The sequence below is a fragment of the Vanessa cardui genome, chromosome 23, assembly GCF_905220365.1.
Source record: "Vanessa cardui chromosome 23, ilVanCard2.1, whole genome shotgun sequence".
NCBI lineage: Eukaryota > Metazoa > Arthropoda > Insecta > Lepidoptera > Nymphalidae > Vanessa > Vanessa cardui.
In genome coordinates this window covers 626,054-651,554 of record NC_061145.1, presented here as the reverse complement: position 1 = coordinate 651,554, position 25,501 = coordinate 626,054, and the positions used below count along the sequence as shown (strand labels likewise).

Here is a 25,501-nt window from a genome sequence, read left to right as displayed (position 1 = left end):
TGGTACAGTCTTAAATATTTTAATATTATGCAATTTCGTTATATGATAATAATAATAATAATTGTTTGCACATTCCAAGTCCATTGGTTAACATATTCTATCTAAATGACATATAATATTTTTTATAAGAAAATCAGGGAGCATTTTATAACCAAGCAACCAGCCATTTAATAGTTATAATAAATAAATTGAATATCGAATTTGTCAATCTATATGGTTCTATATTAATAAAATAAATGTGAAAGTAACTCTATCTATGTATATATCCAACCGCTGAACCGAATTTGAGAAATTTGGTATGAAGAAAATTAGAACTTAAAGAAAGGACATAGGCTTCTTTTTTGCTTAACACATGACAACCAACATTCTAAACTGCGAGCGAAGTCGCGGACACCAACTAGTTTTATATAATAGTAGTTGTAATTTATGTGAAGCGTTTCTTGTAAACTAAAACTGGTTACCAATTTATTTGGTAGTTTCATAACGACTCCCCTGGCAGCTGATTCCGATAGGTTTTATCTTTTATCGACCTATTTATTCGGTAGGCCCCTTTCGTGTTATCAGAGTATACATTTTGCTATTCTTTCGGGAATAATTTTTAAGACTTTAGGTTTATATCAAATAAAGTACAATCCGTCGGATTTTATTTAGTACTCAACTCAACGAGTACTCAAATTTAGCCTATTTGGCAGCAATATTTAAATGATACATTTTGATTACCCCTATTATATAATTTTATATCTGCAAGAAGGTGTTCGACAGGGATCAATTATAGGTTTGTTTTTATTTCTAGTGTGTATTTAAATGAACTTTCTTTGTATGCAAAAGTAATTAATGATATTATTTATATCTGAACTCTAAACTGAAATTATACTTAGATCAAAATACAAACAATAACAGCATGTAAATATCCCACAGCTTGGCTAAGGCCAGAAGAGGAAATTTGGAGCATATTCCACCACGGTGTTCCAATGCGCATTGGTGAATACACATGGCAGAAATTCCTTGAAATTAGACGTATGCAGATTTCCTTACGATGTTTTCATTCATCTAGCACGAGACGAATTATAAATACAAATTAAAGCATGAAAATTCAGTCCTGCTTACCTGGGTTTCTGATCCTGTACATATTTATAACTGTCAATATTTTAAATAAACAAAAAAATTGTGAACAATTTCATTAATAAATAGAAGTTTATGTGGATTTAATTAATAGCATAGGACTATAATTTTATTGTGTATGATTGTTTGTAAATTGATAACAGCAATAATATCGGTAGTTCTCCGTAACATCAACATTTCAAATATTTGGTTGTGAATCGAAAATGCTTTTATGATTAGTTTAATAAATTGTTTTATATTAACAATATTAATGAAATAGTTAATACTAAAACTTTTAAAATTATCAGTGTTTCTTTACTATATTGTCCATGTATTATATACAAAAACCTTCCTCTCGAATTACTTTATGTATTCAAAAATAAGCGTTGTGTAGTTTTCAAGATTTAAGCATACAAAGGGACGTAGGGACAGAGAAAGCGACTTTGTTTTATACTATGTAGTGATTATTCAGACAACACTTTGAAAACAATTTTAAACATTGTTTTATAAAAGGCAGTATTAAAACTAATTAAAATACAATGATTATATAACATCCGTTTGTTTTCTAAGGATGTATTTTTGTGATCGACGTTCGCCGTTGGTGGGGCGAACAATTTAATAAAAGAGGGTTAGTTAAGTGCGGACGGCACTTCGCTACTGACTTCCGAGGACAAAACACTGTAAGTGAAATCTGTGTTGGTTAAATAAAATTCCTTATTCTGAACTGTTATACTTATTGTCGTTAGAAATATGTTCGTGATATTTTAGTAATATCTTCGATATCTGGAATTTGTTTCAGTATAAACTTACGAAAACCTTCCTGCCGAATCATTCTATTAAATAAACAGCTTCAAAATCCGTTGCGCAATTTATTTATTTACTTAGGTCTTCTAAGCATTTGACTTTTTATTATGCTATGTAATGAAATGATAATGAAGTTATACCATCGACTCATCACTAAACGCTTAAAGTTACCATTTTATGTTGGTAACATTTTCTTTCTCTTTTTTTTTTGGAATAGGTTGGCGGACGAGCATATGGGCCACCTGATGGTAAGTGGTCACCATCACCTATAGACAATGACGCTGTAAGAAATATTAACTATTCCTTACATCGTCAATGTGCCACCAACCTTGAAAACTAAAATGCTATGTCCCTTGTGCCTGTAGTTACACTGTCACACTCACTCTTCAAACCGGAATACAACAATACTGCGTACTGTTGTTTAGCAGTAGAATATCTGATGAGTGGGTGGTACCTACCCAGACGGGCTTTCACAAAGCCCTACCACCAGGCTTGTAAAAACAGCGTCACCTCATTTATTTAGATGCACTGTAATTATCAAAGAAGTACCATATTCAAATGTTATATTGGTAAATAATTCGTTCGCAAAGGACGAGAGAAAATACAGTACTATTGAATAAAATAGAATGGAAAGAGGCGAAACGGACGCCATTACCGTTCAACGGGAATTCTAAGCCATTATTCTTTATTGTATATTTTAAGCACAAGCGATTTCATATTAAATAAAATAGCGGATTTCTAAGGATTTACACGCTTAAGCATATAGATATACTATTTTGAAATTGCCATCTTCTGGGTGAAGTGGAAGTCACTTAGGATTACTTTGAAGATAGTTTCAATAATGCCTACACTATTGTTAGTCTTAGTTATGTTTATATCAATACATATATAACATAACTAAGACTAACATATATAAGACTTTAAATTATCATGGTTATTTTTATTATACTTGCCATGTTTTTTTTATTTTTATTGTGTGGAGCTCGATATTTCGACATTATCTACAAATGTCGTGTTCACAAGTCAATTTTATTTCAATTAATTCTGTATGCGGTCTCATTATTATTATTTCATTTTTCACTGTTTCCGCCCGCGGCTTCGTCTGCGCTTCAGGCCCAGGGATGGTGCTAAGTTTAAATAGCACCCTCTGGGATCAAAACAGATTATAATCTATCAACAACAGCCTGTAAATTCCCACTACTGGGCTAAAGGCCTCTTCTCCCTTTGAGAAGAAGTTTTGGAACATATTCCACCACGCTGTTCCAATGTGGGTTGGTGTAGAATACACATGTGGCAGAATTTCTATGAAATTTGTGACATGCCTCATGACGTTTTCCTTCATCGCAGAGCACGAGATGAATTATAAAGACAAATTGAGCACATGAAACAGCGGTGCTTGCCTGGGTTTGAACCCGCAATCATCGGTTAAGATGCACGCGTTCTAACCACTGGACCATCTCGACTCTCATAATCTATCTCTGTGTCAAAATTCATTCAAATTCATAAATATCCATCTATCCAAAAATTCCCATCTATAATATTAATAAGATGTACAATGGATTGAAATATTGCATTGCCAAATCTCAAAAGTACATAGATTAACAATACAAGTCTTTTGATTTTTTATTAATTAGAATTAATATTGTTTTATCAATATACAGTGTGTTTACGTATCAAACTTGGCTGAAATGATTTCTGGTTATTATGGAGTATTTTCAAAACATCACGTTTTGAAAAGCACAGACTTCCCATTAAATTAAATTATAATTCGCAAATGAGAATAATATTATTAAAAATGTAAAAGTATCTTATCTATCGGTCTATCTGTTGGGCTTTCACGGCAAAACGGATTTGATGAAATTTGGTTTGAAGCGAGCTTCAGCTCCAAGGAAGACAGAAAGGCTTTTGTATGTAAATTCTACGTCACATATGTGAGCAAAGCTGCCGGCGAAATCTAGTCTTGTATTAAATAATTCATTGTCAGAACAAAAGGCAGACGCTATCAATAATGTCATGAAAAACATCATTATCATCATATATTAATTAAAATAATTATATTAACTAACATGACTTTGTGTTTATTAAATGTTGAAAAAGAGTAACTACTGAGTTTCTTGCCGGTTCTTCTCGATAGAATCTACTTTCCGAACCGGTGGTAGCTTCACTTAATTGTTAAATGACGATTCAAAAGTGCTTGTAAAAGCCCACTTGAATAAAGTTTATTTTGATTTGATTTGATTAATGCTTAGATTTTTCGAATTACGCAACGGATTTTGATGCGTTTTTTTTTTAACAGATTGATTCAATAGGTAGACTTTTGTATATAGTACATGGACAATATAGTAAAGAAATACTGATAATTTTAGAAATTTCTAATGTGATTATAAATAAACTAATTCTGTAGTATATTTAGTATCAGTATTGCACAACATAAGCCGGAGCAGGTCGCTAGTACAATAGGAAAAAGAAACATAATAATGCTTATAATATAAAAGCTTTCATACACTTTAAGAATATTCAAATTAAGTATTCTAAAAGTGTATGAAAGCCAACCACAATCGAACATCAAAACCAAATTAACAAAACTATTATTAATAATCAAATTATTGAACTTCGATAGAGCGCACCAATTCCTAAAACTTCATTTTATTAACTGTTTGTTAAATTAATAATGAGATTTCACAGTAACAGTTAATTGAATGGTGAATATAATATCCAATCACGATTAGCAAATACAATCGAGTTAATTGAAATGTTATATTTATTTTATTTTAACGCGCGTTTTATCGCGATCATTTTCCGTTTTTGCGGAATTTCATTCAAACAAAATGGTTACGGTTACCGATGTTTACAATACTTGAAAATGATTTTTCTAGAATTTGTAATATTCAAACAACAACAACAACAACGGCCTGTAAATTTCCCACTACAGAGCTAAGGCCTCCTCTGCCTTGAGAAGAAGGTTTGGAACATATTCCAACACTCTGTCCCGATGCGGGTTGGTGGAATACACATATGGCAGAATTTATTTAATAAAATTTAATAAAATTACGATTTCCGATTTCCTCACGATGTTCTCCTTCACCACCGTTAAATGTTGAAAAAGAGTAACTGCTGCGTTTCTTACAGGTTCTTCTCGGTAGAACCTACTTTCCGAACCGGTGGTAGCTTCACTTAATTGTTAAATGACGATTCAAAAGTGCTTGTAAAAACCTACTTGAATAAAGTTTATTTTGATTTTGCCGAGCACGAGATGAATTATAAACACAAGTAGCACATGAATATTCAGTGGTTGCTTGGGTTGGAACTCACGATCATCGGTGAAGATGCACGCGTTCTAGCCACTGGGCCATCTTAGCTCTTATTGTAACGTTCAGCGCACACGTAATAATACATTCAGGGAACAAACTTGTTGCTTCTGTCCCGACAGGGTTAGTAATTCTTTTGTTGGCCAGTATATACGCATCTACAACAGGATCTCAGAAAATGTTCAAATGTATTTGATTGTAGGTTAAAAAAACCGTCAAAGACATTAAAATTGTAAATAACATTTTATTGTAACATTAATGACGTCATATTACTTGAAATGTAATTTTAATCATTCGATTAAAACGTGAGCTGAGATGGCCCAGTGGTTAGAACGCGTGCATCTTAACCGATGATTGCGGGTTCAAACCCAGGCAAGCACCGCTGATTCATGTGCTTAATTTGTCTTTGTAATTCATCTCGTGCTCAGCGGTGAAGGAAAACATCGTGATGAAACCTGCATGTGACAAATTTCATAGAAATTCTGCCACATGTGTATTCCACCAACCCGCATTGGAACAGCGTGGTGGAATAAGTTCCAAACCTTCTCCTCAAAAGGGAGAGGAGGCCTTTAGCCCAGCAGTGGGAATTTACTGGCTGTTGTTGTTGTTGTTGTTGTTGATGAAAACGTCCCGATAATTCTGTATGTATTGAGTTCAACTTGCAAGTACAATTGAGTTTGTGAACGGGTGAAAAAGGAATGATTTAGTTGTGATGATGATGGGTATAGATTTTACAGGTTTTTATTTCAATGTTGTAGGGCTTTGTGCAAGCCCGCCTGGGTAGGTACCACCCACTTATCAGTTATTCTACCACTAAATAACAGTACTTAGTATTGTTGTGTTCCGGTTTGAAGGGTGAGTGAGCCAGTGGAACTACAGGCACAAGGGACATAACATCTTAAGTTCCAAAGGTTGGTGGCACATTGACGATGTAAGGAATTGTAATATTTCTTACAGCGTCATTGTCTATGGGTGATGGTGACCACTTACCATTAGGTGGCCCACATGCTCGTCCGCCAAACTATAAAAAAATGACATTCAATTTCGATACATGAATAAATTCTTACTGTCATTTATTTGTATTATCATATATTTGTAATTTCTTCTGTAGTTATAATTATCATATAAAAATATATATTTTTTATAAAGAATTTTGTAGCAATTGATAAAGAAATATTATTATTAATTTATTTATGGGATTATATGAACCACCAATTGAAAGAAGGGAATAAACGCCACTTTTACCACATATTCACTTTTATACTTTCTTATACATTCATTATTACTTATACATTCATTCACTTATACATACATTCTTACTTATACATTCTTTAGACGTAGGGCTAAATATTATACATTTAAGGCAGATATGTCGGTGAATAAATCAGGATTGATATTTTCTTAATAATCATTGATGTCCTATAAGTTTATAAGTGTTAAGCAAAAAGTTATGAAGTTTTGTTTATTATCTCCGTTCCTATTTTTTGGATTTATTCCCTTCTTCCAATTGGTGGTTCATATATCTTTCGATGTATTGTTTAACAGCGCAAAATTGTAACCGGTAGTTGATATTCATACCCACAAGACACACTTAACTGGTCACTGTCTGCTAATTTGTAACAATGTAGTATTAATGTTGAATACAATATAATGTAGTATGAATGTTGTAAAATGTGTCGTGGAAAACCAATCATTTTGATTAAAAGAAGCTTATTTGATTATTATAGTAGTGGGTAAACGCGGTGACGTCATGGAATGTTAAAGTCACGTGGACAGAGTCGTGTTGGAGAGTATGAGGACTGGATAACGACACTTGCGTTTGAGTAACTGATCAGCCCACATCTCCAAGGCGAAACTGTCGGCTTACCTATTTCAGAACCAAGTTGTAAATCCGTAATAAAACTTCTGTCGACATACCACGTGTTACTTTAATTCATCGTGATGGACCCCGTACCACCGAACACAGAAAAGGACAATTCTACCGCTCAGCCATCGCTGCCGCCGATAAATGTAAAAATTCAGTTGCTCACCTTGTGTCGATAGAATTGACTTACATTTATTTTAGCACTGTAACTACACAATTAAAAACAAATTATGACCTGTTATTGATTTTGATTTTATGAAAAAACTAGCTATTTATCAAATGTCGCAATTTACAAAACAACAATGGCAGTATCTTGCAATTGATAATACAAAATATCATCCTAGAGTTATAAGCGTGTTACAGCAAAATCACAAATAAAATCCGACCCAGTTAGGGCGGTATTGGTCTCGTTTTTCACGGATTTGTTCCCATTACCAAGTAGGCTGGGATTTGTCGAATTGACAAAGAATTTCATTACGTCTGAAAAGAAAAACTAACTTATTTTATCGCTGTAACAAATAGCGGTCACATAGTTTGGCAGAAAAATTCGGTATTCGATGTTAAATTTATAACTTACATTAATTAATTAATAGATAAGAATTATTCTACATTTAAATCTTGAACAAATTATGACTACGTGGAATGGTGACAAGATAGCTTGAACCGTTCAATCGCAAATCCGATTTTGTAGACGAATAATAAAGTAGCCCTCTAGTCTCCAGTGGAAGAAATAAAGCAAGCTATTGCTCTGCTAACAAAGAGTTTTACAATATTACTTCAAGGTCCAAGGAATAAAGACAAAATTACGAGTAACAGATGGTATTGGCGTCGTTTTATTTACGTGAAAATTCCGGCTTTTGAAACTGTTAACCTGATAAGGTGAGACGATTATGTCAACGAATGTGGATTTCTATACTGCGATCCTGGAAACCAATATCAGTCTATCGTCCCTTACCAACACATGTCCTTTTGCCAATATTTCTACCCATTACAAAAATAAAAAAAAACATCTCATAGCTTTCCAAAAATGCTCGAGGGTATGCAATGTCATTGAATTAAATCTTTGCAAAAATATGTACTCATTATATTATCTGATTATTATTATATTTTGATCAATTTGAAAAGAACTGCTATGCGTTACACACTGTTACACTGGCTCACTCACCCTTCAAACCGGAACACAACACTACTGAGTGACTGACTGTTATTTGGCGGTAGAATAACTGATGAGTGAGTGGTACCTACCCAGACGGGCTAGCACAAAGCCCTACCACCAAGTAAATATGAATACTTATGGACATTGGTAACTTATCATCGGATTGTCCATTTGTCCGTCCAATAACCTATATAAAAAACTTATAATGATAAAAGTATTTGTGTAATTATAATGTTTACTGATGATAGTTCATTTCTTATGAAAAAACATTATCATTCATACAAAATTTACAACAAATAATTGTATGGTATACCGTTTACTGTACCTAATGTAAAACAAGAGTTTGGAGTTATATTGCTAACAAGGCTGGAATACTAAGTAACACTAGACAAATAAATATAGGTAATAATCAATATGACTTACTCTGTTAGCTTTTTTACTTTTCTAAAAATTTATCGATAGCTCACAAACCAATTCTGTCAGCCCCAATTTTGCTCAGTCGAGGAGCAAATTAAAAAGCATTTCTATGCCCCTTCCGGGACTCAAAATATCTCCACAAAAATTGTCATCTCGGTTCCGCGGTGAAATTTTGGCTGTGGCTTTTTTTCATTCCTGCGGTAGGGCGTTTAAGACCTTTTATGAAAACTATCATAATACCGGTAAGGGGCTCATTAGATCCCGTTACGTTTAAGAAACTAAAACTTGATGTGATGTGACAGAATTTTATTTCTTCGGTGCGGTATTTCGTCAAAGAGACTCAGTACTGAAGTAGCTAAACCATTGCATTCTGTTTTCAAATAAATATATTTATAACTTTCAATCAATATATCAAAAAGACGTTACAGAGAAATTAATGTTTTTCGTAGCCGCACTGCTAAACACATACGAGGCATATTAGACCTTGCTCCGCATTGAACGTGTTAAGAATAAAGATGTAACAGACAAAGTTAGTTACTTTAGCGTTGATAATATTAGCATCACACATGTTAACAATAATTATGATAATTTCGTTAGAAATTGTGGCAAACATTGTTTAAACACGAGATGTGTTGACAAACTTGTAACACCAAGTTTCCATCTTCGCAAAGTAAATACATCATTCCTGGGGCACAACATGTGTTTGCTTAATAATATTCCATCAGTTATCTTCAACAAATTCTCTCACTCATTAAACGACTCATTACTTATTTATTATAATTATTTTTATAGTTGACAGTTGATCAGTAAGCTCACCTGATAGAAAATGATTACCAACGCCCATGAACTTCTGCATCAGTTTGGGGCTTTCAGGTGCCGCTCTTTTCTTAAAGATTTCCTAGTAGGTTCGGAAGAACCGCCGGGAAAAGTTGGTTCCACAGAGTGGTGAGAAGCAGAAAATGTGTTCAAAATCGCGCTGCTGTGGATTTAGGGACATCAAGGTGGTCGGATGAAACTTCAAATTTTGACGAGATTTCCGAGGGTTTTTTTTATGAGATAGGTGGCAAACGAGCAGGAGGCTCACCTGATGGAAAGTGACTACCACCGCCCATGGACATCTGCAACACCAGGGGGCTTGCAGGTGCGTTGCCGGCCTTTAAGAAAAGAGTACGCTCTTTTCTTGAAGGTTCAAATGTCGTATCGGTTCGGAAAAACCGCCGTCGTCGAAAGCTGGTTCTACAAAGTGGTTGTGCGAAGCAGAAAATGTCTAAGAAATAGGGTGAAATTAGAAATGACACATGATTGCTATAGTTTCGTTTTTCTTTGCTACTGAGAGTTGATGGATACTAATTTTGACAGAATATCATCCCAGTAATGCAGATTTATTGATTGATGATGATTTATGTGAGAAGGTTTTCGAAACTCATCGAATCACGAGCGAATTGTCGAAACGTAGAAAAAAATAATATTTATTGGATTCGTGTATCGAAATTGCGTAGCAATCGCCGTACGTCAGTTGTCAACATTTCACGCGTGAAATACGAAATGAATTACAGAATCGCACTGCAGGTTTCAACGTTGATTTTCGTCGGTAAATAATTTAGCAAACATATCCATATAATTTAATATTTGGGCTGAACAACTGAGTTTCCTGTCAATGTTCAAATTTCAAAACGGTATAACGCTAAATCTATGTAGTCCAATATATCTCTTTTTTTAACCTTCCTCGGTTCTTCAAATACAATGTACACTTGAGGCCTTCGGGTCATATTGACCCGGTGGCAAAAATATGGAGTAATTGTTTTGAATTAAATACAAAATTTAATATTTAAATCATAATATTTTGAAATCATATTTATTAAATACGAATAAAATCATATTAAACGACTATATTACACGTATATTGCTCATTATCTTGGCAACACGAAAGGCACAAAACTTCAGAATGTTTTAGTCATATTATGAATTTCTTACATTTTTTACACATTTTTGAAGATTTTACATCTTTTGAAGATGGACATACACTGCACCTTTTCCTTTTATTAGAACTCCGAGTAGTTGAAGTATTAGTTGTCTCGGTAACATCTGACTGTATTCGTACTTCATAGTACTAATTCCCGTAAAGCATTTATATCCTAAGAAGATTTTGCCTACGCTCGATGTGATCATTTACCAATCCCATGCCTAATTTCTCTAGAAATTTTCTCCAGTCTGGATGGGTGTCACAGTATAATAAGAAAGCATAGAAACATGAAATATCAATCATATTATGAAATATAACTATTGGCCACCTTCTTGTCATTCGTTGTCACAACTATAGGCCGATGCCATTTTATCTAGAAAGTCTACAGCACCTTTTCTTGTCAATGATCATTTTTGGTTTCTTCTGCTCTGAATGATGTGTTTCTGTTTTTTTTTTGTGATTTGTACTCAACAGAATTACATTTTTATTGAGGGAACCATTTTTGAATTGAACGCAACATTAGATGAAAACACAGGTTTAGGATAATTCTCCATTTCACTAACTATTTTATCTTCAGAATTTATATCGTAGTTTAGGATTTGCGAAATCATAGAATTAGTCAAATTGTGAGCCATTTCAAACACTAGCGGAATACGTTCGATCCAAACAAAAAATGAATCAAATAAAAATAATCGTCTCACGAAACTAATGTAATGTAACCGCATGCAAATGTAAACAAATATTTTTCTCAATTTACTTTCAACAATAACACAATCAGTGATGATTGAGGTTTGACTAATATTTATAAATTGTAACTATATCCTTAGAATTCAACAAAGCATTATTGTTAACGAACACGGGCTTTTCTGACCCGAGGGTTTTTTTCATACTCGGGTATTATTGACCCGAGGAACCTAAGATGGAAAAAACTTATTCTAGCTAATATAAGAGACTTTTCTATAATTTTACAGTACTGATATAGAGTGAATACACAATTAATAATTGTCCTGAAGTCTTAATAAATTATAATAAAAATTACAACTTTTATTGCCAGTTAAACATCAGATTCGGGTCAATATGACCCGAAGAACCGAGGAAGGTTAATTCAAATAACTTGACACTATGTATACACATGATGGTATCTGCAGATGCAATTTAAGATGTAGAGCGCTTTTATAGAAGATGCCTATAGAGAAGATATTTGGATGATCATATTCTGGATGTATATAATTTAGCTGAGATGGCCCAGTTTTCAGAACGCAAGTATTTTTATTGATTACAAGTCAAGCCCGGGTAAGCACCACTAAATAAATGTATGTGCTCTTCAATGAAAAAAAACCTACGTGTGTATAATTTCAATAAAATTCTGCCATATTATACTTACAAAAGTGCTTGACATTTTTTTGCGACATGTTTTACAATTGTTGTTCTATTTTAAATTATTTACAAAAAACCTTAATAAATAATATACAAAAACCTTCCTTTGGAATCTCTCTCTCTATTACTCATAACCGATTGACAATCTGCTCAGTAGTTTTGAAGCTTATTGCGAACATACAGACAGACAGACGCGGCCAAGGAACTTTGTTTTATAATATGTAGTGATGATGTTAAAAGCCGAGATGGCCCAGTGGTTAGAACGCGTGCATCTTAACCGATGATTACGGGTTCAAACCCATGCAAGCACCGCTGATTCATGTGCTTAATTTGTCTTTATAATTTATCTCGTGCTCAGCGGTGAAGGAAAACATCGTGAGGAAACCTGCATGTGACAAATTTCATCGAAATTCTGCCACATGTGTATTCCACCAACCCGCATTGGAACAGCGTGGAGGAATATGTTCCAAACCTTCTCCTCAAAGGGAGAGGAGGCCTTTAGCCCAGCAGTGGGAAATTACAGGCTGTTGTTGTGTCGTAGTTGTTGATGTTAAAATAAAGTAAATGGCAACAAGCAGCTACACAAACTAACTACATAACTATACCAAAGTAATCTGACAAAGAAGTATTTATAATAAGAGTAATGTATAAACGTTATCCTAAGCCGGTATTCAAATAAATATTCGATCACACAATCGAAATCGCTTAGTTGAATTAAAATAAATGTTACATCGATAAAGAAATCGTTCAAAGCAACAACTAACAAGCCGAGGGAGGAATCTGTATTGAATGAAATAGAACGTAAAACGGCAAAATGGACGCCATTAGCGTTCCGCGGAGACATTCTTGGTTATTATTGTTTAATATCATAATGGAACGAATTTTATTTATTTATAATACTAATTTAACTGCATTATTTATATAACTGTTCTGATTAATTATGTAACATTAAACAAGCAATTTTTTTTCTAAATTGCCACACGTGTATTCCACCAACCCGTATTGGAACAGCGTGGAATATGTTCCAAACCTTCTCCTCAAAGGGAGAGGAGGCCTTAGCGTAGCAGTGGGAAATTTTCAGGCTGATGTTGTAGTTGAAATTTAATCAAACCAGTCGATAGATTTTGGAATAGAACTATCAGTCCACCCCGGTATAAATAAATATACAACATAATTTGTTTTTATTACGACATCACATTATCAAATTCAAAAATCGTCAGCGTTTATTTACTATATTGTCCGTGTATTATGTACAATAACCTTCTTCTCGAATCACTATAGCTATTAAAAAATCCGCATCCAAATCAATCGTATAATTGTAAATATCTAAACATACATAGGGACAGCGGTGAGCAACTTTGTTTTATACTATGTAAAAATATGTCTAAGAAATACAGCTACTATTATGAACGTATGGTTCGTTCTCTAACTGCAGATAAAATTCATTCTTAGCTCAGATTGAAACCTAAATTACCATTATAGACTTGTAAATCGTTAATTAAACAATAATGAATTTACTCGTATAAAGTAACTTTATATTTAAACAATAATTGTATTTTGAAGGCCAGTTACATATGACTTTAATTATGAGCGTTGAGGTTTTCGTTTAAACACTGATCTCTCTCTTTTCCTCATGAGTGAGTTTGCATTCGAAAGAAGAAGACATAACATTATTAACTTCGACTTTCACTATTTATCGTTTTATTCGAAATACGATATTAATACTAACGATTTGTATTTGGAAAATTTGAAAACAATCTTGTGATTTTCACATGTAAGAGCAATAATGAAGTGCAGATCTATAAGTTAAAATATCCTCGCGGGACTGTAATTGTCTGCAATGAAATAAATGAAATACCACTAACCTCCTTGTTGGAAGAAGTTCTAGTACTTGCTGGAACAGTGACGAGAAATAAAGTTATTTCTTTAAGCGAGAAGACCTTTGCCATGTAGCAAGACATTTTGTATGGCTTAAAGCCTCAATCTTCAATTAAGATCCATTTGTTCTGGATATTGGCTCATTTTATTATAAAATTATCATTTAGTAGATCAACTGCATAATGTTTCACAGCTTAGAAGATTAGCTTTTCCATCATCGTGCTGTACGACCAGGTGTTGATAAGAGAATCCATCAAATTCGAACCTTTTGCAATAGAAGTATTCATTCGCAGCACAAATAGATGTAATCTACTAATGGAAAAGCGAATTCAACTCGTAAAATGGAAACGCCTACACTCCCTTTGAAGTGCAGTCGTTCCCATTGGTTAGGGATTTTATCATTGACACGCGCTTTTTATTTGTCATGAAGTCAATTAAGTGTGCGTTTATTTAGAATTTTTAGTTTTTCAAGCATTTCATGATATTTTATAAAGAATACACATAGTATGGGATGGAAAAATCTTAAATCTATGTATATAAAATAACAAGTCCTGGACTGATTCGTCATCGCTGAGCGTACACTATTAAAGTTAGGGCCTTGAAATTTGGTGAGTAAAATTGTTTTCAACCGACTTCCAAAAGGAGGAGGTTATCAATTCGTCTGTATTTTTTTTCTTTTTTTTATGCTTGTTACCTCATGACTTTTCACTGGGTGGACCGATTTTGATAATTTTTTTTTGTTTGAAAGGTAGTGCTTCCCGTGGGGTCCCATTTTTTTTTTCCGATGATGGTATCCATATGAAAACGACATAAGTCTTAAATTTGCATTATGTATATGCGCGACAAATAGGTTGTAGCGTTGAATAAACGCATTACTCGCTTCATGCATAGTTGGTCAAAGCACCGCTATGCGTGACGTCGACTTTACCCCGTTCGTCAGTCGTTTTCTGATACCGACGCCGAGAGGCTGCGTGCGCACCGTTGGATACTCGTTGCTATGCAACGCTTTTGCTTATTACGCTTAATTCTTCATATATTTCTTAGTTATTCTATTTTCTTACTTAAACGCTATAACTGTACCTTCTCTATATCTTTCTTGTATATACCTTCTGTGCTTGTGAAAATATATGTGTGTAAAAACTATATCGTTTAATTTATCGCTGCTTAACTTTTCCTGTTATAGTTAAATCCAACCATAAGTGGTGACCCGTACGAACACTCGCACCATTTTAGACTGTGTTACCTACGTTGCAATTAACAGTAATAAGTTAAAATGGCAAACAATGGCGCGCAGGAAGAAGTGTGCCGCGTTGGCGTCAAGGTGCCGCCATTTTGGCCGAACGAACCGGCATTGTGGTTTGTACAATTAGAAGGACAATTTGCCTTGTCTAATATAACGGCGGATGGCACGAAGTTCTATCACGTTATCGCCAATTTGGACTACAAATATGTATGCGAGGTAAAAGATGTAATCACGAATCCGCCGGCAGAAAATAAATACGAAAAAATAAAAACAGAATTAATTTCGCGGTTGTCGGCGTCGCAGGAGCAAAGGGTAAGACAATTACTTACCCACGAAGAGTTAGGAGATCGGAAACCCTCTCAATTTCTTCGACATCTGCGAAGCTAAGCTGGAGCTGAGGTACCGGACGAATTCATACGTTCGCTGTGGACGAACCGATTGCCTAATCACGTTCAGGCGATTATTGCAGCTCAAGCCGACCTCCCTCTCGACACGGTGGCGCAAATTGTAGATAAGATCCACGAGGTATCTCTACAACCTCAGGTAGCAGCAACATCGACGTCGACTTCAACACCGTCAGGATGTCCAACGACACTCATAGAAAAGCTTGTTCAGCGAGTCGACGACCTGTCACGGCAAGTTGCGGAGCTATCCATCAGGTCCCGCTCGCGTTCGAGAAGTCGAGCGCGATCTCCTCGCTGGCGTCGACGGTCCCGGAGCCGCTCTAATGCGGGCTCGGGGCATTGCTGGTACCATCGGCGTTTCGGCAACCAGTCGACGAAGTGCCGCTCCCCGTGTTCGTTTCACTCGGGAAACGAACCAAGCAGTCAGTGAAGGCGGCAACGCGTGACTGTGATAGTATAGCTGGTGGCCGCGTTTTCGTAACGGACTGTAAGACTAAAGTGCAGTATTTAATAGATACAGGTTCTGACCTTTGTGTATATCCACATAAGTATATTCGAGATAGGAAGCGTATAAAGACAGACTATCAGCTGTTCGCAGCCAATGGGTCCACAATAAATACTTTCGGCTGGGTGAACCTTTTCTTAGACTTTGGACTCAGGCGTGCTTTTACGTGGCGTTTTGTCATAGCTGACGTCACTAAACCTATTATAGGCATAGACTTTTTATCGCATTATAATTTGCTTGTGGACGCTAGACACCATCGCTTAATAGACAATATTACCTCACTAAGTGCTCTTGCTAAACCTGCATCACATGTTGTGTGCCAAATTAAATCTTTTACAGGTACTTCGCGATACCATGACCTATTTTCGCAGTTTCCGGACATTACTAGACCCGCTGGAGACCTGTCTCCGCGTGAGGTCAAGCACAACACACTCCACTACATACGCACGACTTCCGGACCTCCAGTATACAGCCGTCCTCGTCGTTTAGCACCGGATAGACTCCGGATTGCTATCAAGAAGTTTGAGGATATGGTAAGAGCAGGTATCGCAAGGCGATCCGATAGCCCGTGGTCGTCCCCGTTACATCTCGTGCCTAAGAAAAACAATGAGTGGCGGCCATGCGGAGATTACCGTGCACTTAACGCGCGCACAATACCTGACCGATACCCAGTCCGCCATATAGGTGATATAGCACATAATCTTGCCGGCTGCACAGTATTTAGTAAAATTGACCTAATCCGGGCGTATAATCAGATTCCGGTCAACATTGCTGATATACCTAAGACTGCTATAACTACTCCGTTCGGAATGTTTGAGTTTCCATATATGAGTTTTGGTCTACGCAATGCTGCTCCAACATTCCAACGCTTCATAGATGAAATACTCAAAGGTTTGGACTTCTGTTTTCCCTATATTGATGACATCCTTGTGGCCTCCCAGGACGAGACGCAGCACCGAGAACACCTGAAGCAAATCTTTCGGCGTTTACAGGACCACGGTGTCGTGATCAACGCTTCGAAAACCGTATTAGGGGAGCCACAGGTGGAGTTTCTGGGGTACGTCGTCTCTGCAGAAGGTACAAGGCCGCATCCTCAAAAGGTGGAAGCTATACAAAAATTCTCGCAACCCAAGACCATTAGGGAACTACGAAGATTTCTGGGTATGACAAATTTTTACCGTCGTTTTGTTCCTAGCGCGGCAAGGATACAAGCCCCATTGCACGAGCTACTGTCTGGTCCAGCTATCAAAGCCAGTACACCTATTGTTTGGTCAACCGAGCTTCAGAAGGCATTCGAAGCGTGTAAGGCAAGTCTAGCTCAAGCTACACTTTTAGCACACCCGCATCCAACAGCTGAACTAACTCTGTGGACAGATGCTTCAGACAACGCGATCGGCGCTGTACTACAGCAGAAAATAGACTCCGTGTGGCAACCGCTTGCTTTCTTCTCCAAAAAGCTCAGTAGATCGCAAAGAAAATATAGTCCATTCGACAGAGAACTACTAGCTATCTACGAAGGTGTTAAACATTTCCGTCATATAGTAGAAGGGAAAGACTTCTCCATATGTACCGATCACAAACCAATAGTATCGGCGTTCAGAAAGGCCTCACAGAATTGCTCACCACGCCAATTTCGGTATTTTGATTTTGTGTCGCAATTCACAACTAATATTAAATATGTCGCAGGTGAAGACAATGTGGTAGCCGATGCTCTCTCACGCACGGATGCAATTACCACCGCCATCGACTTGGACGCATTAGCTTTATCGCAAGCGAATGACGACGAGCTCCAAGGAATTTTAAGAAGCAATACTTCTGGCCTGGACCTCCAGAGATTAGACATTTCTGGTTCCGGTAAGACGATTTACTGCGATATGTCCTGCTTATCACCACGTCCTTATCTGACTCCAGAGTTCCGCCGACAAGCGTTCGACTGCTTTCACGGATTAAGTCACCCAGGTGTTAAAGCAACAATCAGACTGGTCACGCAAAACTACGTATGGCCTAATATTAAAAAGGACTGTGCCGATTGGACTCGTAGCTGTCTGTCATGTCAACGCTCGAAAGTTTCCAGACACACTCGATCTCCTGTACAGAATTTGACATTGATCTTATCGGACCTCTGCCAGCCTCACAAGAATATAAGTATTGTCTTACAGCCGTGGACAGATTCACTCGTTGGCCAGAGGTAATACCACTCTCCGACATCAAAGCTGACACAGTGGCAAATGCTTTAGTTGCTGGTTGGATTTCACGTTTTGGCTGTCCCGAGAAGATAACAACGGATCGAGGAAAACAATTTGAGGCATTTTTATTTAAGGAGCTTTCGAAGCTGATAGGTGTCAATCATATACAGACCACAGCATACCATCCCGCTGCGAATGGAATGGTGGAACGGTTCCATCGGCAACTCAAGGCGGCGATAATGTGCCACAATGACGAAAACTGGGTTGAAGTACTTCCGCTAGTCCTTTTAGGAATTCGTTCAGCATGGAAGGAGGACATAAGCACGTCATCAGCTGAACTAGTGTATGGAGAGACCTTACGATTACCTGGCGCATTTTTCAACAACTCTCCCACTGAAATCGTGGATTGCACAGATTTTCTCGCACGACTACGAGCGAACATCCGAAAACTTAAACCTACACCAGTAGTTCACCATGGCAAGACTCCTGTTTTCATCAGCAAGGACTTGCGATCTGCACTACAAGTTTTTATACGGCAAGATTTTGTTCGCAAGCCTTTACAGGCACCGTACGCTGGACCATATACCGTCATCAAACGAGGAGACAAATTCTTCAAGATCGACATTCGAGAGAAACCTACCACCGTTTCGATAGACAGATTAAAACCAGCGTACATACTGAGTGATCAAGCGCCGCGCACGGAAGTTGGGATGAAACAGACAGAGAATACAGTTAGAAGTAATGAAGATCGCCGTACTCGATCAGGTCGAAGAGTACGTTTTCCCGACGTTTTTCGACCTTAACGGTCTCCGGGGGGGCTGATGTAGCGTTGAATAAACGCATTACTCGCTTCATGCATAGTTGGTCAAAGCACCGCTATGCGTGACGTCGACTTTACCCCGTTCGTCAGTCGTTTTCTGATACCGACGCCGAGAGGCTGCGTGCGCACCGTTGGATACTCGTTGCTATGCAACGCTTTTGCTTATTACGCTTAATTCTTCATATATTTCTTAGTTATTCTATTTTCTTACTTAAACGCTATAACTGTACCTTCTCTATATCTTTCTTGTATATACCTTCTGTGCTTGTGAAAATATATGTGTGTAAAAACTATATCGTTTAATTTATCGCTGCTTAACTTTTCCTGTTATAGTTAAATCCAACCATAAGGTGAATAACTGAAAATCACCCAACCAATTTTGATAATTCTTTTTTTATTATAAAATATATACTCCAAGGGTAATTTGGTGAAAGTTTGGTAAGGTTCTGAGCACAGGATCCATGACAAAGTAACGGAACGGAAGGGAACGGAACAATTCTGAGGAACACGTTAGCGATACTCAGTCGAATCTTTTATTTATACGTTATTTGGATATTTGAGTCACCTTCCGTAATGTGGTTATGTTTATGTAATTATCATAGTCGAATATTATAATCAACTAGCTACCCACCCCGGCTTCGCACGGGTGCAATACTGATACTAAATATACTTACTACAGAATTTGTTTATTTATGACATCATATCGCAAACTTCTAAAATTATTACTGTTTCTTTACTATATTGTTCATGTATTATATACACAAACCTTTTCCTTGAATCACACTATCTGTTAAAAAAAACCGCATCAAAATCCGTTGCGTAGTTTTAATGATATAGGGACAGAAAAAGCGACTTTGTTTCATACTATATAGTGATGGAACACCTATTCGCTCACAGTTAGGGTGCGATATGGGGTAGAATTTCTTACTATCTTTAATCACATTTTGTGTGTGTGATGTGATGTCATATGATATACGACATATATTAGCTCTTTTTCAAAGTTTTTTTGTCGAGGTCGATTACAGCTCTTTCGAGGGATCCTTGTAGTTTATGCCGCATGACGTATTAAAGCCGCATTTTCGAAAGTCTATTTTTGCTTTATTCGCAAGTGTCCTTTGAAATTGTCCTCGAAGTAGTTTCTGATTCATATAAAAGGAACGCTTAATTTATCCATATTAAGAAAAATTAGTTAGTCAACATCAGCTTCACTTAAAATCAAAAAATAAATAAAATTTTAACAAAAAGAAAAACCGACTTCAAACAAAATAATTGCGTATTCAACATATTTTTTAGAGTCCTCCTAAGTAAAATGAAATGAAAAATATTAGACTACTTAAAAGTCGATTTACGATTATATAATGTAGTTATAATTATTGCTATAATATAACTACATGATATGATCGTTAATCGACTTTTAAGTAGTCTAATATTTTTCATTTCATTTAACTTAGGAAGACTCTAAAAATTATGTTGAATACGCAATTATTTTTATTACTTTTTCGTGCATATTCATTTGTTTTAAAATAGTGTTTTGTTTGAAGTCGGTTTTTCTTTTTGTTAAAATTTTTATTTATAATGAAAAGAGACCTACTATTGAATTATGCTAATTTAGGTTTCAATCTGAACTAGCAATGAAATTTTGAAAATTTTATCCCTACAGGGGTGAAATAGGGTTTGAAATTTCAGGTAATATAAGCAATTACCAATCGAGCAATGCCGCGACCAACAGCTAGTTTATAATGAGAAACAGAGATCATAATAATGAGAAATATCAATGAAGCAACACTCAATTTTACTTACCATTCATATATAAAATAATACACAAAATAAGGAAATTATAACAATAAAGTTGCTTGCATGCGTGGTCTCTTTCTTTCTCACCCTGCTTACTATCTTTCTTCTTACTCATGTAAATGTGTCAAAATGTTTCGATACTCTTCTTACTATCACTCATCTAACTCTTGGTGGTAGGGCTTTATGCAAGCCCGCCTGGGTAGGTACCACCCACTCATCAGATATTCCGTAACAGTACGCAGTATTGTTGTGTTCCGGTTTGAAGGGTGAGTGAGCCAGTGTAACTACAGGCACAAGGAACATAGCATCTCAGTTCCCAAGGTTGGTGGCGCATAGACGATGTAAGGAATAGTTAATTTTTCATACAGCGTCATTGTCTATGGGTGATGGTGACCACTTTACATCAGGGGGGCCATACGCTCATCAGCCAACCTATTTCATAAAAAAAATCAATTAATTTGAAATGTTATATGTCGTTGTCAACCACGTATAACTCAAACAATATTTAAAAAAAAAAGATATACTACATGATTTTACTTTATTAGTAAAAATATGTTGTGATTTCAATACATAAGGCCAGTCAACTCCAGTTCCGACCCTGACTTAAAGTATTTCATTAGAAATTGTCTTGTGATTTATATTTAATATTCAAATATTTTAACACTTCCAAAGACTGTACAATTGGCATAATAGCTAAGTATTTGTTATGACGTCTGTAAGCATTTACTGAGTCACATGGTGATACAGGTAAATTATGTTGTAACTGACCAAAATCAACACAATGTAAAATAGTTACTGTAAAAGACTAGTTATAGTCAAGAAAATAGTTTCTTTTATAGCATAATTGTATACAAGACGTAATATAGAAATTACGAAGGACTTAAAAAACAATGGGAACGTAATCAATGAATAAATATTGGACAACATCACATACATTCTGATGATTGTGTTATGGAAAATAAGAACTAACGACGCTACCACAAACACCCAGACCCAAGATGACATACAAAACTAATAAACGCTTTCTACGTCTTTCGACTCGGGCGGGTCCGATGTAGCCCGTGTTGGGGAACTTTTGAGTATAATATATTTTCATAAGTAGCTGTAATTTGCAGTTTTACTCGCTTAAAATTAAGACTTTGTGCATTGTGACCATGTGTAAGAGGTTCATATCCTTGTGTTTAATTAATTATTTAATTATTCCAAATGGCGACCGGCCATAGTTTCACACGGGCGTGAACATTTATGAATAAAGAAAATTTATAATTAAAATGGTATTTATAGCTTATAGCACTTATTACTTATGTACACAGCTTTTTAAGGATTCTTCAGGATTGGTTCAATAGTTCCTTAGTTAACTTGCATTAAAAAAATATATTATGTCAAAAAGATATGTCACATCCTATCATACAATATCGATTGTATCTCATTGTAAGTTAACTTTATGTTTAAACCAGGATGGCCCAGTGGTTAGAACGCGTGTATCTTAACCGATGATTGCGGGTTCAAACTCAGCACCACTGAATATTTATGTGCTTAATTTGTGTTTATAATTCATCTCGTGCTTGTCGAAACGAAAACATCGTGATCAAACCTGCACGTGTTTAATTTTATAGAAATTTTGCCACATGTGTATTCCACAAACCCACATTGGAACAGCGTAGTGGAATATCGTTCAAATATTCTCCTCAAAGGGAGAGGAGAAGAAGTGTGAAATTAACAGGCTGTTTTTGTTACCTATGCAAAAACAAATGTTACCTGTATTGGTATATTTTACCTGCGATGACCAGTACGTCGATGAGCGCTAGCACGGCGAGACTGGCGACGCTGGTGGGCTCGTCCCAGCGCACGTCTTCGAGCAGCGCCGCGCACGCCGTCTCATTTAGCGAGCGCATGTTACGCGCACCGCACGTAACAGCGCGCTTGCGCGGCGCATCGCCCGTTTGCCTTTAAGGTGCGCGCATCGAGACGAATTCAGCTCCTGTAAAGGAAATATATTCATACAAATTTGGATAAATCTATACTAAAATTATAAACGCGAAAGTAACTCTATCTGTCGCTCTTTCACGATCGAACCAATTGTTTTTTTAAGATATAAGTTGGCGGACGAGTATAAGAGCCAACTGATGGTAAGCGGTCACCATCACCCATAGACAATGACGCTGTAAGAAATATTAACTCAAACTCAAACTCAAACTCAAACTCAAATTCCTTTATTCAATATAAAAGCATTACACTTACTTATTGATTGTCAAATAAACACTACCACTATTCCTTACATCGTCAATTTGCCACCAACCTTGGGAACTAAGATGTTACGTCCCTTGTGCCTGTAGTTACAATATGTAACATTTTCTTTTTGATATTACAGTGCGACAGTGTTGATTGATGTTTGTTATAATAACTTTAAAATCCTTAAGCAGATTTGATAGAGATTTAGCACAGAGATAGATTGTCTTCAATGGTACTTGGGTTTTTATCCCGGAAGATGTACTAACACCTGCGTTACACTATCTGTGCTTCTATACTAATATTATAAATGTGAAAGTAAAAAAACTATCTTGATGAAATTTGGTATGAAGCAAGCTTGAACTCCAAGGATGTACATAGGATACTTTTTTACCTAACTCATGACAATAACACCCTAAAACACGAGCGGAGCGCTCGGCGACTACTAATATTAGTTAAATAGGTGATTTCGTGGTTTCATGTAATTTCAGACTGTTGATGTGAATTAGTTTGTATTGTTTATTTGTTTCTATTGCTTTAATTAAAATTTTAAAGATCTTATCATACATATGGACAGACAGCGATAAGCGACTTTGTTTTATACATGTAAAGATAATGGAATCTAACAGTTTTATTAGAGATGCTCCATCCGCCTTTAGCGTTTTCATAAAAAAGTATTTATATACGCGGTCTTTATTTAATTTTTTTTTCTAAGTCAATTCGGTATCTCCCTCGGGTCTTTAATTAAACAACAGCTTAGACAGTAGCGATCTGACTCAGTCACAAGAAACGTTTTGTTTGACTAAGCTTAAAGAAATAGCGTACAGTAGGTAGTAAAGTAAAAGGTAAAGTAACAGCCTGTACATTTTCCACTGCTGAAATAAGGCCTCTTCCATCAAAGAGAGGGTTTGGAACATATTCCACCACGCTGTTCCAATGCGGGTTCGTAGAAGGCACATGTGGTCGAATTTCTTTGAAATTAGACATATGCAGGTTTGATCACGATGTTTTTCTTCACTGTCGAATACGAGATGAATTATAAACACAAATTAAGCACAGAAATATTCAGTGGTGCTTGGGTTTGAAGTCACGATCATCGGTTAAGATGCACGATCTAACCACTGGGCCATCGCAGCTCATGTAGTTGTATATCATACATATATAGATTAACCTAGCTATACCTATTTGGTGTTAATTTGTATACAAATTGTGACTTACAACGATAGAGTATGATAATTAAACATTGTAACACAGGATTGTCTCAAAAGGAAGTTAAAATGAATTAATCATTTGTTGTTTGAGGTTAATTCTAAGCAAATTAGTTTCAATGTATTATTTACATATAATCTATTAAACCTATCTGTGGTTTTGCATCATATATTACCATATTTTTATGATGTGTGGTCACCACGCCCGTAGATAATGGCGCTGTGATATAATATTAACTATTCTTTACACTGCCAACCAACCTTGGGGACCAATCACGGCGCTATAATATCTGATGAATGGGTGGTACCAGCTCACACTTACGTTTTGGTAATGCTTAAATATGCGCTTGAAAACAGAGTAAAGTTAAATATACAACTAACATCGATTTGAAACATAATTTTCAAAATTATTTCTTTAGTATCTGGCAGACACTGAATAACTACACTTCACTAATTAGATAGAATTTTAATTAAAAACAATTAAATTAATTTGATGAAATTTAGTATGACAAATGACAACCAACCGTGATATATGCTTAAACCAATATTAATGGATGTTTTTTAAATAAAAGACTCATTCGATACATGGTTACATTTAATTTTTTTTATAATTCACACTTACGTTTACTGTATCTTTCTTTCATTCTTACATAAAAAATCTTAAGATATTAATATCAAGCTGGTGTTTCTCACTGCTCAACAAAGCAAAAACCTCTTTACTATTTTTCCGCAATTCCCTATATTTGCAATGTATGTATGATCTTTCCGTTGAGCCCTACCAGCTACCCACTATGTGGTAGGCAACGATATCGTGGTAGGTCTCAATGGTAATGACGAGACGACTTCTACGGTTTATATAATACAATATCATACGTTGTATTTGCTCGGATCGACAATTTCTAAGTTTTATTAGTTAATGTACCCATTGTTTAGAAAATTAATGAGGCGCAAAATTCCTGAAATAGATTTATGGGCAGCAATTCGCGTTTAATCCTATGTATCGCTCTCACAGTATTGGTCTTGTACAGGAGCAATACGGTGATTAAAGATTGGTCCAAGTTAAGGAAAATTACTTACAAGGAAGTTAAGTTAAGCTTTGGGTAAGTAACAAATGTTGGCGTCACTTGGGGTTAGTGAGTATAAATCTATGACTATGACACAAGGGACAACAACAACAACAACAAAATCCTGTAAATTCCCACTGCTGGGCTAAAGGCCTCCTCTCCCTTTGAGGAGAAGGTTTG

General features: G+C 36.0%; 1 protein-coding gene across 1 annotated transcript in view; it reads right to left on the bottom strand.

Moving 5' to 3' along the window:
* Window positions 1–22,790, bottom strand: part of LOC124539892 (octopamine receptor Oamb) — a 61,196-nt gene extending 38,406 nt beyond the window's left edge. Inside the window, exon 1 of the mRNA XM_047117252.1 lies at window positions 22,598–22,790. Within this exon, the coding sequence (XP_046973208.1) occupies window positions 22,598–22,715 (118 nt within the window). The 5' untranslated portion in view covers window positions 22,716–22,790. The remainder of the gene's footprint in view (window positions 1–22,597) is intronic.
* Between the last annotated feature and the right edge of the window lie 2,711 nt (window positions 22,791–25,501).